General features: G+C 34.8%; 2 protein-coding genes across 3 annotated transcripts; one reads left to right on the top strand and one right to left on the bottom strand.

Annotated features, from left to right (window-relative positions):
• Positions 1 to 1,865: 1,865 nt before the first annotated feature.
• On the top strand, positions 1,866 to 3,301 carry LOC132175239 (Nuclear transport factor 2 (NTF2) family protein). Its single transcript, XM_059587111.2, has 6 exons — positions 1,866 to 2,243; positions 2,319 to 2,433; positions 2,518 to 2,599; positions 2,682 to 2,733; positions 2,888 to 2,942; positions 3,036 to 3,301. Exons 1-6 carry the CDS (start codon positions 1,866 to 1,868, stop codon positions 3,212 to 3,214), a joined length of 861 nt encoding a protein of 286 aa, XP_059443094.2. The 3' UTR covers positions 3,215 to 3,301.
• A 5,587-nt stretch (positions 3,302 to 8,888) lies between these two features.
• Positions 8,889 to 10,870, bottom strand: LOC132175240 (beta-carotene hydroxylase 1, chloroplastic). Of its 2 annotated transcripts, XM_059587112.2 has the most exons (7): positions 10,434 to 10,870; positions 10,259 to 10,318; positions 10,040 to 10,111; positions 9,674 to 9,808; positions 9,327 to 9,452; positions 9,110 to 9,166; positions 8,889 to 9,022 (listed from the first exon to the last, which is right to left on the bottom strand). In XM_059587112.2, exons 1-7 carry the CDS (start codon positions 10,824 to 10,826, stop codon positions 8,945 to 8,947), a joined length of 921 nt encoding a protein of 306 aa, XP_059443095.2. In that variant the 5' UTR covers positions 10,827 to 10,870; the 3' UTR covers positions 8,889 to 8,944. The 2 variants fall into 2 exon arrangements, with proteins under 2 accessions (XP_059443095.2, XP_059443096.2); XM_059587113.2 differs by lacking the exon at positions 9,110 to 9,166.
• Between the last annotated feature and the right edge of the window lie 8,979 nt (positions 10,871 to 19,849).

Below are 19,849 nucleotides of genomic sequence, written 5' to 3'. Positions count from 1 at the left end.
CTCAAGATAAACATTTGACAATCTTAAAACTCATTGGGCAGCCATCCATATAATATATGCAAGTGTTTATGGTCATAGTCAACAACATAAAGCCGTGAATGCACATAACTTTTCTGCTCTATGTTCAACAGTGCCAAAAGATTCCCAAGACCTAGAGCTCTACTCTATTGAAGCTATATATATATATATATATATATATATATATATTACAGCAATTTCCGCTGGCGTGCCTCCCAACACCCCCCCACCGTTTTAGACTTTTAGTGATTCTGTTCCAATCGTATGTTGTGGGCTGCGACTCAAAATCAGATCAAGCAATTGACTCACAACCGCCTGATTCAATTTAATGTAAACATTTTTTTTTTTTTAAATTGACTTGCAAAAAATAAAAAATAAAAAAATAAAAAAATTCAAAAGTTTATATACATATGATTAAAATTACATTTAAGTTATATAAGACATTTAAAATCGTAACATACCATAATGCTTCGCAGTTGCTGTCCATGTCTACAGTCCATCTATAAATTACCTATTCCGTGACTTAAATTCGTGATGTGGAGTTTGACTTTGATGTCAAATAATACGAATTTTAGATAAACTTACCTTTGAACGCCTATTTGCAAGGAAAGGGTACTCAAAAATTTATATTACATATGTTTAAGATTGCATTTAAGCTATTTGTGACACTAAGGATCGTAATACCGTGCGGTTCAACGTTTAAAATCCTTCATATCTTTTAAAATGCACAACACCTATTTGCTAGCGGTTTGAAAACTGATTTTTTTTTTAATTTTTTTTTTTTTAATTTTAAAATTTTTTAATTTCACAAAATGTCATATTTAACTACGAGTTTGGAAAAGCAATGCAGATAATGAAATATATTAAGAATGTTTGGTTGTTTTAGTTTCTTGGTTGAAAATATTAGATAATTAAAGTTGGCAAATTTGGCGATTGACAAAATCTTGGTGTTGTGAGGTATTTGCCAAAAGTATGCTCATACAAGAGAATGCACCCAATGCCCTCTTTGGGACCTAGGGCAAGCTTTCATATATTCTTTTGTTTACCTGTAAATTCTAGCCGACCATCCCAAGAATCCAGGTATCAAGGGGAGAAATATTCCATACTTATTATTCATCCAAAAACTTAAAAAATAAATAAATAAATCACTCCTTATTCTTCAGTGCAATTTAGGCAAGAAGAGCATCAACTTGGAGATCTAGATCCTCAACAATTTGTTGTTGGGACTGCTAGTAATCCAAGTAATAAACGTAAACGTAAAAAAGCTTCTATGAAGCCTACCTATCTAAAACTTATCCAGGCAAATGAGTTTCTGACGAAATCTCTCATATTTATTATCTAAATTACTAGCAATCTAAACAGTAAAATTGGAGCCCCTATGATGCCTACCTACCTAAAACTTGTCTAGGCAAATGAGTTTCATATTGATAGAATCTCATATTTATTGTCTAAATTACTAGCAATCTAAATGGTAAAAGTGGGTGCTAATACTTAAGGCAGAAGTGCTAATAGTACGTTGCCATTTATATTGCCTATATGCTATTCTTAGGTGTGATGTCCTCGTACAAAGGGAATCACCATTTTGCCAAAAGAGTAAATTCTTAGATTTCATAGCAAGGAACAAAACATTGGAAAGCAAAACAAAGGAAACCAAAAACCCCCTCTAAATGGAGATTCCTTGTTAAACTAAGGAAAAAGACGTATCTTTATTCTTTGCTCTATTCTGTCACACTACACAACCTATTAACCCTATTCTTTTCTTTAATTTCTCACCATCATCATGTGCTACTGCATTCAAATGATTTGACAACAAAATCGCCCGGCCGGACTCATCTTTTCAGAGGGTAATGGCTGCTGCTATCAATTTCTCCGGCCAGGCTTCACCGCCGCATATGTGCTTCAAAGCAGTGGCAAGGCACCCCCGTGGCATCTTGCCCTGCAAAGAAACTTTTCAACTTAAGAACAACAGCTTGAGATCACTGCAGCATGGCCTTCATGTTGGAAGGAAGGCAGAAAGTAGAATGTTGAGTGGCCGAGCACCCATTATCGTTATGTCAGCAAATAGTCATTCAATTTTCGAGTCATTTTCATCATCTCCATCAGACACAATCAACAAATTTTACACAAGCATCAATGAGAAGAACTTGAAGGAACTAAGTGAATTCATATCAGAAGACTGTTATATTGAGGACTGCTCCTTTCCCCAACCATTCAATGGAAAAAAGGTCTCATCTTCTAACTATTCTTCTTAACTAGCATTGAATACCTATTTTTGTTACATTAACAGGGCACTGTTGCAGGAGATTATGCATTTTTATGAACAACTTACTGCATCCATGGGTCAGAATGTGAAGTTCAGCATTGGACATGTTTGTGAAGGAGATGAAAACACAGCTGGAGTGCAATGGCACTTGGGTAATTCCCATTTTTATTGTTTCAGCTACTTGTACCCCTACAAAATATTTCTGTGAATGATGAGTTTCTTCTATGATATGGTAGAATGGAAACAATCACAGATCCCCTTCACCAGAGGCTGCAGCTTCTTTGAGTACTCAAAACATGGAGAAAGAATAATCATCAAGTATAGAAAAAACCTATTCAATTCTTAGCCTTTCAATTGCACCAAGAAGATCATTTTCTCACAAATTGATATTTCTCTGCAGGAAAGCTCAAGTTGTAATTGAATCACCAGTCAAACCAGGACGCTTCGTTCTGGTAATTCTGCAAACGATACTTCTCAGAAAAAAAAAAAAAAAAAAAAAAAAAAAAAACCTCCCAAGTGTATGACAATATTGTGAACACCAATGACTACATATATTTTTTGAAACTTGGATTTTATTAATCATGGGACTTGCATCATTAAATTCAGATTCTATTCAAGACAGTGACATCACTATTTGATGATTTCCCAAGGATCACTGAATGTATGTTAAACTTCCACTAACTTTCCACAACTTCAGTTTATCATAAGCATCATATCCTCATTCTGACACACCATTGATATATGACTACTTCAGGGTTCCTAAGAAGTCCTCATGTCATATTTCAATTGATAATGAAGATTTACAACATGGTTGTGGCTCCTTTTATCAATCCGCTAATAACAGGCTACATACAGATTTGGAATCTCTCGACTCGGATTCTTCTCTTCACATTCAACATTTTGCGCTACATTTCTAAAATCTTCTTTAAGTAGATAACATTGAATATACAAGTTCTATTTCCACATCAAGGCTACCAGTAAATGGGTGGCTTCAGATCACCTGTCAGTCATCGTTTCCGTCACAACTAGACCACGTATCGAACAATGAGAGAGCGAGCAATGGTCCAAGTACAGGCGGGAGTCGCGGTGGCCTGCTTAAGGCGACAATAGGATCATTCTTTTCTTTTGTAATTAGCCCTTCTTCCCAAGGATTATTGTTCCCTTGTTTCTTTGGCATTGAAGTGGCCAATGTACCTGATTTCATTAACATATTATTGTAAGATAAAGGAAATTCAATATACAATTGCAATCATAAGGGCATCAAAGGATGAGTATGATGTAATTACCCCATGATCCAGCCATAGGGAAGATTTGTTTGAATTTGTACTTTGCAGGCGAAAACACAGCTGTTCCACGCATGTAGGCTCTAGTTAATTATTTGATGCCTCTTCAGCAAGCAACAATTAAACTAAGAAACCAGCAATCCTACAAAGTGGAAAACATGGTAAAAGATCATCAAGAATCATCATTTGGGCAAGTGTCCAATCCAAATACCAAGCTAAATAAAGCAAAATATAATCATGATAGCAAAGTTTGGGCAGCAATATCATTGGTTCATCTTCCTAAAGATGTACTTTTGTGTTTGTTTGTTAAGGAAATGTTCTGAATTTGAGATCCTCCCTCCCTTGAAATTACCAAACCACTTATCCAAAAACACTGATAAAAAAGAAACTAATATATAAAAAAAAGTAAATTTAATCATTTAATTAACATTTTAACATTAACTGCTCCTTAATTATGTCCGATATGACCTTAATCATTCAAGATTACACACATGCATGCTTTAACATAGAAATCATGCTTCAAGTTCTTCCTTAATGCACCATTTTAACTAGAACAAATTAAGCCAAAAACTAATGAACAAAGTTTTTCAGCAAATTGGGTCGAAGAAAATAACTTTTTCTATTAAAAATACATATAAAAATCACCTGCATTTTCAATCCATGTCAGTTTGGAAGAAAATTTGTTCAAAACTAATACAATCTAATTAGCGAAAGCTGAGAATTGTAAAATTTAGCAAAAAAATTTACGAATAGAGAGCAGAGTAAAAGAGAAACAGAGCGGGATTAACAGTACCTGCTACGGTTCTACTTCGCTTTCTGGGCAGCCGGCTAGAGACTGACAACGTTGGGAGATTCCGTGTTTTGTGGAGAGCCGAAGAACGTTCGGGAATTTTCAGGCTGTCTGGTCCCACCACTATAACTGATCTCAGGCCCTATGGACAGTTTGATCCGACGATCTGGACCGTTTGGATTGATTCTGCTAACGCTATCATGGACTAGGCCAAGCCCGGCCCGTTAGTCAGGCTACTATTTGAACCAAAGCCCATTAATGATAACAACCATGAATTGCAGTTTTGTGGCAGATAAAAAAACAAAGAATTAGATTTTACCTAAAGAAAAAAAAAAATAAACAAGAATTTGATTTAAAAGCATGCAATACATCATTCTATCAATCATTTCATTTTGTAAATTTAATGAATTCACCATTAGACTTGTGAATACATGTGAGTCCCACACAAATTCAATGGAGATGGTTAAAACCTATAAACTCAAGAAAAATATTATACAGACTTGTTGACACATGTTAGCATATCATTGAAGGGTATTCATTTTCTTTTTCTTTTTTTTTCTTTTTTTAAATTACACAGTCCAAATCACATACTGACATGTGTTAACAAGTTGTAAAAGAGTTTTAAGTATAACATTACTTTAAACTCAATGGTTTCTAGTAAATAGAAATATTTAAATAATGACAAGAGAACAATTATAGGCAGTCTTATTGGGTAGAAGGATGAGTAATATTACTCTTCACACAATTTTATCATATTTATTTAGTTGATGTGACGTGTTTTAAGTGGCTTGCACGTTAGTTACTTGAAGCAAAAGAACAAAAGAAAAACCAATTAAAATATGTCATATTAGCAGAGCACATTACCTTGACTTCGCGCGAGCAAAATTCGAGCAAAGCATACAACTTTGATTCCGTTCGAGCTGATTTCGAGTCGTTCATCCTATCTTTCTATTTGTCATTCTTCAATTGGTCATGTAAATAGCATAAGCATCGTCTCAGTGGCGGAACTAGAATTTCACATTTGGATGGGCCAAACTAAATATAAAGTAGTAAATAAAAAAATCATTATTCATTTAATAAATAAAATCATTTTAGAACAATCAACAATATGTACATCTTTAAATCGTTCCTCGTCAGTGGTTTTTTTTGTTGTGGTTATTTTTTGGGTGTGTTGCAACAGTTTTCTCAACTTTACAAACCACCTCTTTTTTAGTGGCTAGGTTTCTTAGTTGTCCCAAGAAGCGATGGACTTGGATCCTTTGAAATGGAGAGGAACAAGTTGGTTTTTTTTAGGGGGCAATTTTGTCATTTATGGTTTCCTGTTTTTTATTTGAACAAAAATTTCCTCTTAAAACAATTAAATGGATACCCTCAATTTCAAAATGGAGAGGATCCTTCTCCAGAAGCAATACGACCGCGTCATTTATTTGATACATTTCTTTTTATTTTTTGTTTACCTTTTCTTATGAGAACATTTTGGGACTTATTGTTAGGTTGCCCAGCCGTTGATGTTTTTTTCCCTTTCCTGCTTTCCCATATTTACTTAGAATTATTTTATTTTTTATTTGTTTTTGGGTAAAAGCGTATAAAGTTCATTAATTGGTAATAAACATCCAATTGGACGATGTTGTTTGGACGTTGGTGGATTATTTGCTGGCAGCCTCCACATGGCAAGAACTATTAACTGACACGTGGAGGTCTGTCGTTTAGTTTCCCCATCGTTGCATGTCAATTTCCAAATTAGGCTTTGCTACTTGTCATACTTTTTGATGCTTGGAAGTTGCAAGTTGCAAGGCGGCCTCTCAAACTCAACTCCTAGCTTCCTTGCACGTCATCTCTTCCCAAAGTGAAGTACTGCCTTGGACGTCAAAACATCCCCTTAAACATCATCATTAGGTTGAAGGAAGCTTCTCATATTTCTTATAGCACGTGATGCTAATCACATATTTTAAGTGAAAATGTTACTTTAATAAATTGAATTAAAAAATCATTTCTATCGTTGAACTTAGAGGTAACAGTTCATGTTCATGTGTTGAATTTTAATCGTGCGTCAAGACATATGTATAACTATATGAATCAACCATAACTTGACATGATCAACTTAATTAAATGGGTTAGACCTATCACCTGCAACTCGTTGATTTCGTGTTGGGTGTCAAAAATGACCAACATTGGTGTAATGTGTTGGGTTCGGGTTATGTTAAGACATGTGTATAAGATTATGTAGATAAACACTAATCTGACCAATTTAATTAAATGGATCTAGTGCCTCAATTCTGATCTTCTTATTGGGTTCAGGTTGAAATTCTCGAGTCATGTCAATAATTGTCCGCCTAAATTTTCTTTTAGACTGGGTTGGAGGAAACTTCTCAAAGACATTTGATTAAACTGACATATGTCCTTCCTTGTCCCTCTCTCTCTTCCTCCCTTTGGTAACAGTGCTCGATGTCTTTTCCGTACTCTTTTTTGGTCTCCATTTTTGTAGTTTCGTTTTAGATCTAGATCTAGTTCTTCATTCTCAGATCTACTTGTCCTGGTCAGCTTCTCCGCTTTCCATCGCTTCTACGCCAATCAACCAATGGAGTCTCGCTTGCCAAAGCGTGTTTCTCATGTGCCGACGTGTGAATCTCACATGCCAAGTCGTGGCTTCCCGAGGATGTTTACGATGCTGTGTTCCTCCGCTGTTGCTTATGGTGGGGCTTTTGTTGTTTTTAGTTTTGATTTTATTTTTGTTCCTTTTGTCCAAGCCTTTGGGTCGAGGACATGAGCTGTTTCCTGACCTTTGGGCTGAGGAAGAGTATCTCGGTGTGAGAAATTATCTCTCATGGCCGAAAAATACGTTTTGAGATTATGAGCTACCTATGTCTTAGATCTAGTTTGCTCGGAGCAGATTTGTTTCATAACTGAAGTTGCATATGGGTTAACGAAAGCTGATGTCATATATAGTATTTAATTGTAAGAATCTTATAATTGTATTTATGACTTTGTAATTTCATAACATTTGACTATGTTTTATCAAAGTTTTATGCTCTGTGATATAAGAGTTGTTATATATGCTCATGATCTTTTATCAATGAAATTTGAATGATTTCCGCTCAAAAAAAAAAAAAAAAAATTGATATATGTCCTTATAACATATAATTCTTACATACATTTTTAAGTTTCACTTGTAAATACACATAAGAATTACATACGTTAAGAATATATGTCAGTTTAATAGAATGACATAAAAAAAAAAAAAATCAGTTGCCTATTTAATGGAAAAACTTAATAAAAAAGACAAAAAGGTCGTTCAACCATAATAAGTTGGAGAAAAAGAGAGAGTAGGGCATGCTTGTGTACCAAAAGAAACATTCACCACATGGGCAGTGAATCACAGAATAAAAGCCAAAAGTAACATAGCGAAATCCAATATACTGTGGAACTAAAAGCTGGCTAGGGCTCCTGTAGAGAGGTTCATGCTCTTTTGGTGCCTTTTTTGCTTTAGTTACCGTTTTTTGTGACACATTTTTTTTAACTTTGTCCAAGATATAGAAGACCTGGTCTTTTTTAGGCCAATTTTCTATTTTTTTGGTTATATTTTTTACATTACATTTTCAATTTGAGACTGTTGTCGAGAAATTCACCCCATTTTCGGCTTTCTGATTCCTTGTACCCCATTCCCCAATTTGCTTAGAAAAAAGGTTGGTAGTGAGGTTTGATGTTGAAAGCAACATAACCATTTTGGGAACATGAGGGAAGGCAATAGGAATAGTTTAAAGGCAATGTAGAGAGGTGATGGCAGTGAACAAGCACCCCCACCAGCACCACTCATGGGCTCGAGGTTTAGTGGGTTTTGCACCATTTTTGGATTGATACCAATGGTTCCTCTCATATTCAACTCAATACATAATCTAGAAAACCCACCAATGACGTGAAGGCATATAGTGCCACCAATTATCACTTTTTTTATACAACGCCACGTTGGTCGATGGTAATATACAAGGTATATATTCTATACTTTTTCAATAACTTTATGAAAATGAATAAATTTATATTTTAGTGTTGAGATGTAAGTGTTATAGACTCATAGATTGTTACATCAGCTTGTAAACATGAGAAGTGACATAGGAACCACCATGTAAGTTTGTAAGGGACTTATAATAAAAGTTGTAATGTTCCTAACAGCACTATGTTTTAGTTGGAAGAAATTTTCTCTTAATTGGGTTAGGAGTCCTTTATTCCGGTCTATAAAACTGTAATGTGTGTCTCCTGAGCATGTGAAAAGTACATAATTTTTAAATAATTCTATTAAAAAAATTTATAGTGCAATGGATGATAATGATGTGAACTGTCCGTTTTAACGTTTATGTGGTTGTGATTTGGTCTTGATTGAGTGGAGAAACACGAATTGGCAGCATACCTACCTTGGTTAGTCAATGAATATGGTTCTAACGCAAGTCATACAAAATTGGAAAGTACTTTTCCATAAAAGTCATTTTCACACACCCAAATTACTATTATACAATTGAATATGCAAGATTAATGCCTTTTGTTTACCAAATCACAAAATAAAGACCAACCCATTTCTAGAATTGACTATCATAAGAACTAAGAACCTTTGGATTGCTTGATCCTTCGTTGGATTTCATTTTCCAACTCTTCCATTCCCCCAACTTCTTCTACTTCCTGCAATAGCATTCATGCAAGATATTTGATGACAGAAACACAAAAAGAAATTAATCAAATTCATTAGAATTTAGAAAGTGAGCTTACCTTTGGGCCCAAGAACAACCCATATGGCACCCCATCAAATCTATCAGAGTGATGAAGCTATTTTTTCAAAAAAACAAAAAAAAAAAGTTAATTAAACAACAATTTTTCAATGAGTCATATCCTTCTCTTTTAACTCACTAATTTTGTTTTAATTTAACGTAAGCCAAATAGAAACTAAGAAGAAAAGCAATGATGATGAAAAGATGAATATGATTACTTGGTGAGCTGCAGCAACTCTTCGTAAATAAGGAACATTTGCGATGGGCCCTACCGGAAATCGACGGTGGACAAGTCCATCATGCACAAACATGTAGGCCATCCCAAACACAGTGATCCCTAGACCCTGTTTTTAACATGAAATTAATTTAAAAATACAAAAAAAAAAAATGATAATTTAAAACAAATAAAAAAACATGTCAAGTACATTAACTTTTCGTAATTAATAAGGAAAAGTAGTAAGGGCTGGGGCCAATAAGATCTGGCCATGTCACCGGTGTTAGATCCTGTGATCACTGAAGTGTGTAAAAGCCATGAAAACGACGTCGTTGGAAGTGAGAAACTTACCGCACCGAAGCAGAGTCCTGGAATTACATCCTTGTTAGAGAACCCATAAGCAAGAAGAATAATCGCTGGGATAGCGTTGATGATGGCGAAAACATCGTTGACTTCAAAGGGACCCTTTCTGGGTTGGTGATGGGACTGCAGTAATCGACGGTCAAGATCAACTACACAAATTACTAGCCCTTTTGTACATTATTAAAAAAAAAAAAAAAATGGGGTTACTACCCCTTTTACTTTTTTATCATAAATTTCTTATAAATTCACCAAACAATTTATGTGAAACATCACTTGTCATGTATATTGTCACGGCAGTTTGTAATATTTACGAAAAAAAAAAAAAAAGATTAGAATTCAAAGTATATAACCGACCTCGTGCATATTCCACAATGAAGCGTGCCAGAGCACCCTGTGAGCCCACCTAGCCCAGAATTCCATTCCCACCTGAAAATCATTGACACCCAAAAAGTGATTGTTTAAGAGAAGCGTTTGGGATGTTTCAAATTTTGTTATGAAAAAAAATGAGGTTGATTAATTAATATTAAGACAAAAGATTTTCTGGGAATGAGAAAATGAAAGAATCTGACTTACAGCAGCGCCTACAGAGAGAGCAAATGTGCAGAACATTTCCAAAAGTGGAAATTCTCCACCCTGTTCATCAAATGTCAACAAATTTCCATATTGAGAGAACAAAAACGGAGAGAAAAGGAAAAAGAAAAAGAAAAAGAAGATGGGTTTAATTGATAGAGAATCGTGATTCGTGTACCTCCATTTGCCAAGAAAATCTGTAATAAACAGATATGGCGGCCATGGAAGTGACTCCGAGACTGGACATGATTGCAGCGACAAGATAAGTATATCTTTCGAATCTTTTCCTTTCTAATCTCTTTTCCCCACGTGAGGCTCCTGTGATCTGATTGTTTATAGCGTCGCAGGATTTCAGAGTGTCAATTTCTTCGTCAACTTTGATAACATCCTCTGCTTTCTTCTCCATAACCAAGCGTACTCTCAAGGTCTTGTTTTTCCTAGAGGTAGAAGAAATTCCACATATTTTTGGCGAGCAGGAGATTGAATTGGAAAAGCGTGTCGGAATCTGGTGAGTTTTTTGTTTGAAACAGTGCGTTGATGCGCTTGAAGTAATCGAAACTCCAGTCGCCATGGCGTTTCTGTTCCAAAACAGAGCACAAGCTTCAGAGAGAGAGAGAGAGAAAACCCTGAAATTGAATGAAGAAAAAAAAAAATGGTGGGGAGCTTAGCAATGGAGTGACGTGTATATATATATATATATATATATATATATATATCATGGCCAGCTTCTGCGAAAGGTTACAGTTTATACACGCAAATGCAGACGCATGGGGAGCTGCCATTTTACAAACAGGCCCTTGCGCTTTTGGCCCGCCATGGTGTCCAGGGATGAATGAATCAATCTTTCCTTTTTGGTTTTGTTTTTTGTGTTTTTGCAAATGTTTTTAATATCCCGAGAGTAAGGACGCATGTATGGGGTGGTGTTATGACGTTGATTTTTGGGAAAACTATGGGAATGAGACGTAAGGGGAAATGCAGGCCAAAAATATCTGAATGAGTAAAAGACATTACTTGGAAGCAAATGTTTGCCAGAACAGGAAAGCCATGATCTCCTTAAAACAAGTGGATACAAGTCAAACATGTTCATCTAAACAATTATTCTTTTTAAGAAGTACCGAGGAATTCTAGAAGTCCTTCTTTTTTTTTTTACTTTTTTTTTTTAATCATGTGATTTTTAAAATTATTGTTTGATCAAAATTCAATAATAATAAATTACAATCCTAATGGTAATTTTAAAAGCCATATCATTTTTAGAGTAACACAAGAGTGACTTCTATCATTACTTAGAAATAACTCCTATTCCTTATTTGAGTCGGTTTGGTTGTGTGATTTTGGATATCAAATATACATTTTTTAATGAAAATTTGAGTGAATTTGGCATTGCAATTTCATAGGTCAAACACGCATTTTTAAACAAAATAATAAGAAAAAATGTGTTTGGGAGTTCGTTTAAAATAAATGGTAGCCTGAAAAGTGAAGAATCTACTACGCTTTTAAACCGCAGATAAAAAAGTGCATTTTTAAAGCACAAGACTTTATAGGTTGAACATCTATTTTAAAGAAAGATTTGCAACTTTACTATACACTTATTGCGTTTTTATTAACTGTGTTTAAAAACGCTATTTCTTTATTTAAGTTGCATGCTTTGAAACCATTAAACGAAATGCATACAAAACAAAATATTGTTTTTGTAAACTACGTTTTGAAATTGTTATTTTTTAAAACAAAATCTCTCTCTCTTCATGTCGTTTTTTTTCTTCCTATTTTTTTAAACAAAATCTCTCCTATTTTGAAGTTTGGGTAAATTATATTTTATCCTTTCAATCTACTATCCCAATTGCACTTATACATTAAACAACCGAATCACCACAACTCAAATCTTCATGTGGTTTTGAAATTGTTAGATTTGGCCATTACTTTGAATATAAAACATCATGCACAAACATGTCAAATAAAACAAGACTACATCCAACTGAACTACTATTCATCATCAGTTGGATGCTCTTCAGGAACAACTCACAGCATGGACTTTCCCCATTGATAATTTAGACCCAAAACAACAACATTACAAATTTAAAATCAGTTTCCTCTATAAGGCTTCGATTGAAAAAAAAAAAAAATAGAAATGCAAAACATAAAAAATATAAAATCAGTCTAAATGTAACACATTAAAAAATGGATGTTAATGGCAACCGATTTACAGCACACCATGAAGCCAAATTAGCACCCCTACAAGTACAAATTATGAATAAATTAAATGTAAAATATAATGACAATTGTATTGTAAGTAAAATATGATGAGAATTCAAAAAATTAATAACCTTAATTCCTAACAAACTTCTAAGCGAGAGATATTCATTCCTTGAATTTGAAGGTTGAGTTTGAGGCCCATCTACAATAGACAAAATTTGAGTTAAATGAAATAAAATAATTAATGAAAAATAAGTTTCAACTAATTTATAAACATTTACCTTACTCATCGTAGCTTTCCACAAATTCCTCCAACTCTCGAATGTCAATTGGTTTCTTCCTTATCCAATTTTGTGTGCAAATCAAGGCCTCAACGGTAAGTGGAGACAATGAACTCCTAAAAGGATCTAATACACGTTCCTCGGTGCTAAATTTGGACTCAGAGGCAACAGTGGAAATGGGGATGGCTAATACATCACGAGCTATCTCTGCAAGAATAGGATATTTGGGCGTGTTAATCTTCCACCAAGCTAAAACATCAAACTCCTTTGTTGTTGCTTCACACCTATCCAACAAATACCTATCCACCTCTGATCTATAATCCAAATCATTCTCTTCCACAAGATGTTGGGAGAACAATGAATTAAATTTATCCATAGCATTTTCCGAGTCGTCATCAACAACATTCGAGGAAGTAGCATTTAAACTTCCTATTGCCACATCAAATCGAGACACCACACTCCCATAAAACTTACTATATTGTTCAATTAAACGATTTAGAAGGTGTCTCACCTTTGCCTCTATTTGATCTGCCCACTCTGGCCCATTGCATCTTTTCAACCAAAATACCAAAGCCTTCATCTTGTAGCGTGGATCAACAACAAAAGCTACATATAACATTAAGTTGATCCTATCTATACTCCCCCAATACTTCTCATACTTACTTCTCATATTAATAGCCACAACACTCATTACAGGATCAGAACTGAGACAACCATCATTCAAGGTATCTTGAATAATACAAAGTTGTTTGAAATATAAATTGGAGGTAACATAATTTGAACCAGAAATGTTCAATGTGGCATCATAAAAGGTTTTCAAAAACTTCACAAATACCCTAGCATTTTCCCAGTCAAGAAATCCAGGAACAACTAAATGTTCATCCTCCTTCCCCATTAGCTCAAATGCTCTTTGGTACTTTTCAGCAACACTTAGCATTAAGTATGTCGAGTTCCATTTAGTGGGAACATCTAGACACACCATCTTCTTACACTGGATATTTTTTCGTTCTATACAATCCTTAAACTTTGCCATCCTCGTTGGAGAAGACCTCACATATCTCACTGCATTCCTAACATTACAAATAGCATCATTTAAGTCTTTCAAACCATCATTTACAACAAGATTCAAAATATGAGCAGCACACCGCATGTGAATAAACTCACCTCCCAAAACTGTAGAATTCTTATCCTTCATCTTTCTTCTCATATATTCAATACCCACATCATTTGAGGATGCATTATTAACTGTAATTGTGAAAATACTATCAAGCCCCCACTCTATCAATGTAGTCTCCAACACTCTTCCAGTGGTGTCACCCTTATGATTAGCAACTAGGCAAAACTTGAGGATTTTCTTATGCATTATCCAATCACAATCTATGAAATGAGCAGTAACACACATGTAATTCAAATTTTGCAGGGATGTCCATGTATCAGTAGTGAGGCAAACCCTTTGAGCGCTCAGCAAAGTCTTCAACTTAAGCTTCTCTTCCATGTATAATTTCATGCAATCTCTTTGAACAGTAACACGACATGGCACTTTGAACCTAGGTTCCAATTCATTAACAAATTCTTTAAATCCCTCAGTCTCCACATGCCTAAAAGGCAATTCACATTTGATCAAATATTGAACAAGTAAACCCCTTACATTGTCTGGATCAAACTTCATAAATCGCATTTGGGGGCTACGAGTGCCGTCTGCTGCCTTCTTAAGTGACATTTGCATCAAGGTTTGATTTTTGGAGAGTTTCGATTTCTTAAGTGGAGAGTTTGGACAGTTAAACTGTAGGTGGGTCATCATGGCTGAAGTTCCATTTCTTCTATGGTGACACCCAATCAGTCTATTGCAATGATTGCACATAGCTTTAGGGTTCTCCTTGTCAATTGGTTCCACTTTTTTAAAATGACACCATACAATAGACTGATTAACAGGTGGTTTTTTGGTTTGTTTCTTTTGTGGTGGAAGGGAAGGTGTGAGGATTTGAGCATTTTTTATGGAGGAAGGTGTTCCATTATTGTCCTCTTCCACAAGAACAGGGGCAGGGCTACCTGTGAGCGTCAAACTCATACCATTTGTACCATTAAGAGTGTCCTCCATCTGTTATTAAACAAATAATAAATTGTATTTAACTACTCGTAGAAAAAATTAATAAAATAATAATGAACAACAACATTACTTCCTTAGGAACCTCAACCCCACAAAGCATTGTTCAACAAGCATCTCAAGGTAGTCATGTTAAGAGGTAAATTTGTACTTGGTCTTAACTTGTTTGTAATTATCATATTGATAGTACAAAAAAATAACTCTTTATAAATGAAACTCAGCTCCTAGTAGATAAAGTGAGGAGAACAATTATTACAATTACAATAAAACTTCAAGTAGGGATTCATGAATACATTACGCAACAACAAGATTTTTAACTCGAAACTATTCTAGTAAGCAGAAGGACAAGAACAACTAAATAAACCTCAACATTTCACTTTTCTTTGATTTATGGCTTCTATTTTGAATAAAAAGAACAAACACTAATTTCTTTCACTTAAAAGTGGAAAACTCACTCACCAATGGTCAATCACAATGGTCTTAGCGTTTGCCTCCAAGTTTACTTCAAATGCTCCGAATCAAACTACAAATTCCATCAAAAATCAATATTCACCATCTCTCTATCATTTTCTTAGGTACCAAGCAGAAAGAATTACTGTAAACATACATTAACTCTCTTTATTTTTCAACATGTAACCCCAAATAAACCAACAACTCAAGAACAAAGCCAATTATAACAAAAACCCTAATAAGCTTATTAATAAAAAAAAGTAAAAGGACAAGAATAACTAAATAAACCTCAACATTAATTCACTTTTCTTTGATTTATGGCTTCTACTCCGAACCAAAAGAACTAACACTAAATTTCTTTCACTTAAAAGTGAGGGAAAAAAATGCAAAATCACTCCACGTGGTTACACTGATTTGCAATAAGCTCCTAGAGTCCTAGTGGTGTAAAAATGTTATGAGAGCTCCATGTGGTATGCAAAAATAATAATTAGGAGAAACTTCACTTTAGCCCCCTGAACTTCCGGCCAATTTTACAAACTCCGCTTTGAACTTTCAAATCTCTCACTTTGGACTCTTGAACTTTGATTTGCTCTCACTTTGGACGCCACTGTTAGTTGTCAATGTTAAACTTAAGCGGTTTGACTTTTTATACCCATTATACCCCCACATTAAAACTACACCGTTTTGGACCCCAAAACTACAACACCCACCCAGCACAAAACGACGTCGTTTTGGACATTAAAATTATTTTTTTTTAAAAAAAAAAAAAAAGAAAAAGAAAAGAAAAGGCAAAATATTATTAAAAAAAAAAAAAAAATCAAACAACCCCATGGCCAAGAGGGTGGTCCAGCCACCCCCAAAAGGCCAAAAAAAAAAAGAAAAAAAAGAAGAAGGAATGGCTTTGGGGCTTTTGGGGGTGGTTCGGCCACCCCCAAAATCCGAAACCCATCCCAAAACCCATTTTGTTTTTATTTTATTTTTATTTTTATTTTTATTTTTTTTGGCCTTTTGGGAGTGGCCGGACCACCTCCTTGGCCATGGGGGTGGTCGAACCACCCCTAGACCGGCCATGGGGGTGGCTGGAGCCACCCCCTTGGCCAAAAATGGGGTGGTTCGGCCACCCCATTTTGGCCAAGGGGTGGATATTTCTCAGTTTTTTTTTTTTTTTTTTTTCTCAATTTTTTAATATTTTTAATATTTAGCATTTTTTTTAAAAGAAAAAATATATATAATTTTAATGCCCAAAACGGTGTCGTTTTGGGCTGGGGTGGGTGTTGTAGTTTTGGGCATTTTTGGAATTTCAAGTGGGCTGGGTGGGGTATAATGGGCATAAAAAGTCAAACTGTTTGAATTTAACGTTGACAACTAACAAAGGGGTCCAAAGTGAGAGCAAATCAAAGTTTAGAGGTCCAAAGTGAGAGATTTAAAAGTTCAGAGGGAGTTTGTAAAATCGGCTGGAAGTTCAGGGGGCCAAAGTGAAGTTTCCCCTAATAATTAGGTCATTGTACCCAACTTCTGTATATTTTTGACGGAAATCGTCAAATGCTATATCAGCATCGAATAGATTATGATACGCATAAACCATAAGATGCGTTGGCTATTTGGCGGTTTTTGTCAAAAAAATTAGATAGAAGTTGGGTACAAGGACTATTTTTTTTTTTTTTTTGCATACCAAAGAGAACATTCAGAACATTTTTATATCACATGGAGCTTATTGCAACTCAGTGTAACCATAGAGACTACTTTTACATTTTTTTCCTAAAAGCCAAAAACTCACTCACCAGTGCTCAGTCACAATGGTCTTCACGATTGACTCCGAGTTTACTTCAAATGCTCCCAATCAAACTACAAATTCCATCAAAAGCACAACTTGGAATGTAAAACCAGGCTAACCCACATAATAAAATCAAACAATTCCACCAAAAAATACCCATTAATCCCCACCAAAGAACTAGAGACAAACAAAATACACAAACAAAAATCACAAAGAATTTGCTAAAATGGATTGGTGGAGATCTCTTAATTTTTGAGGCAGGGAATTGAGAATTGAGAGTCAAGAATTGGGTTATTAATCACTTTCGTCTACCTATAAAACCGCTAATTGCACAACCTTAGGTGGTTAGCTACTTTTGCCATCTTCGCACCAAGGCGGTTATGCAATTATTAGCAATTAATAATCGCCTGCTAGTGCACCCTTAAGTTAAATAATCTAGGAGGTGTTAGAATAACAATGAATAATTATTTGATTGTACTCTTTATGGTAGTGTGGTTGGTGAACTCCAATATTTGTTTCTAACTAACCCTAATATTGGTCCCGATGTCGACAAAGTATGTTGGTTTTGCCCTGATGATCGACGTTCTACCATGTGTTATTGCATGTTGGTTCAAACTTACTTTCATCGAGCTCTAAAAAGCAACATAATGTTGCTCGCAAGTATGGAACCTTTATATAAGTCACTTGCTAAAGCTACAACTAAAGTGTTATGGGTGCAATCATTTCTTTGTGTACTTCGCTTTTCTGTTTGTAATCCTCCTACCCAATGGCGTGATAATATAGGGATGACATATCTTACCTCCAACCTAATCTTTTAAACTCAGATAAAGCACATTTAAATCGACTTTCACTTCGTTTGTGATCGAGTAGCCAACAATTCTCTGAAGGTTCAGTTTCTTTCTAGCAAAACCCAAATGGCTAATATTCTCACCAAGCTGCTTTCTTCTGCTTGGTTTCTTCAGCTTTGATCCAGTCTCAACGTGTAACGCCCCTACCCGTTAGGGCTAGGTTCATCAAGTTTTTCTCACAGCGGCCTAAAATATTATAAGGTTTACTATATCAATTGTCTAAATGTTGAATTAAATGAATGTTAAGAGAATAGGTATCTAAAAAATTTAGCAAATGCAGAAACGTTTGGTCTAAATACTATCAAGAAGCTAGCTAGTCACTAAAAATTATTTAGTGATGGTGCACTAATTTAAAATAAACTTGAGTTTCGTGAGAACAACTCTAATACTTTCCTAAGCCCCCATCCCGGCCTCCTAATCCATGCTGCTCAAAGCCTGAAAACAAAACATAGTAAGGGTGAGCGAGAAAGGCTTCATAAGAAAAATCTCCAATTGTAAAATCAGTTGAATTAACTTCATTTTATTTAAAACACTTTCTTATTTAAAATCACGTGAAAGCATATATATCACTTCTCAACACTTTTGTATTTCTAAAAGAAAAATCATTTTCTTTAAAAATCAATTTTTAATGAAACCAAATTAAAGTACATTCTTTTTCCTTAGAACATATAAGCATTTATTTATAACTAACATTCTCATAGTCTATATATATTGTTACGCCTCGTGTACTAGGATTACGTGGTTCTTGTTACCATGGCAGCGCTTGTGGCCATATATAAACATGCCTTATAATGGGCCAATCATTTAACTTCTTGGTTCACTCAACTTAGCAAAGACGATAGATCCCTCCTTCTTTAACCTCTTTTAGTGGGTTGCGCTTCCATCTATAGCACGGGTACCGTGTTATGCCTTCTAAATTCTCTTGGACCAAAATTATCTCCTTTCATACACGTGCCGTTATTGTATAAAACTTTTCTCATTCCTTTTACTTTACTTGAAGCATCTTAGGTCCTTGGATTGACTTTCTTACTAAATTTGTAAAACAAAATATGGTGCAGAGAAACCCAAATTGGCCAAGAGATAATTGAATATCCTAAGTTTCTGCCAAACTATTAGCCTTTTTAGCTACACAACTGAAACAGTCTAGATTCTAATTCTATTTTAAAAAAATTCATTAATCGAGCCTATAAAATTGCCACATAAATTATTGTCAATCCTTGAACTACTAATAATAAATACACAAAATGTAATGACCAAACCCCAACCAAATATCTCTCAAGAAATTCGAAAACACAGAACACTAACATTAACTTTGAAATTTCGAAACTTACATCAAATTTGACAACCTTATTTTATTTGGTATAAAATAACATTATATATCCTGAATTTTGCTATTTTGCGACATGTCCTCTTGCCTACACAAATGTTTTAATCTTCGTCGCTGTTTTTGTCAACCTAGATTTTTTGGTTTACATCAGAACCCAATGTTCATGCATGTCCTCTAAAGCTATACGTAAAATTCATTAAAAAAATTAATCCCTTTGAATATTGAAAGCCTAAAATTCAAAATTCCTTGTGTGTGGTTGATACGTGTGATCCTTGTGTTCTAACTATGATCCTACCATTCAAATGTAAATAAAACAACCATATTAATTCACTCCTTAGGGCATAATCTATCATGATATGCATGTTTGAACATTAAAATCAATCAACTTTTTGAAAGAAAAGGAAGAGATCGAGTTGAAATACTTACAAGAATATTGATGATAGTGGTCGATTGTAGGTGTTTTTGGTTAGAAAGTTTGGTTGATATGACTTGGTGATGATCTTCCTTCCCCTTTGTAATCGTGTGGTTTGGGCGAGAGAGATACGTTCAAAGTTAGAGTTTTGAAACTGAAAAGAGTTATTTATTATGGGTACACAACCTGGGGTGATAGGCTAAAACAA

This window comes from Corylus avellana, chromosome 3 (genome assembly GCF_965113065.1).
Source record: "Corylus avellana chromosome 3, dhCorAvel1.hap1.2, whole genome shotgun sequence".
Lineage (NCBI taxonomy): Eukaryota > Viridiplantae > Streptophyta > Magnoliopsida > Fagales > Betulaceae > Corylus > Corylus avellana.
The sequence above is the reverse complement of the archived record's forward strand: the minus strand, read 5'-3'. Positions and strand labels throughout refer to the sequence as shown.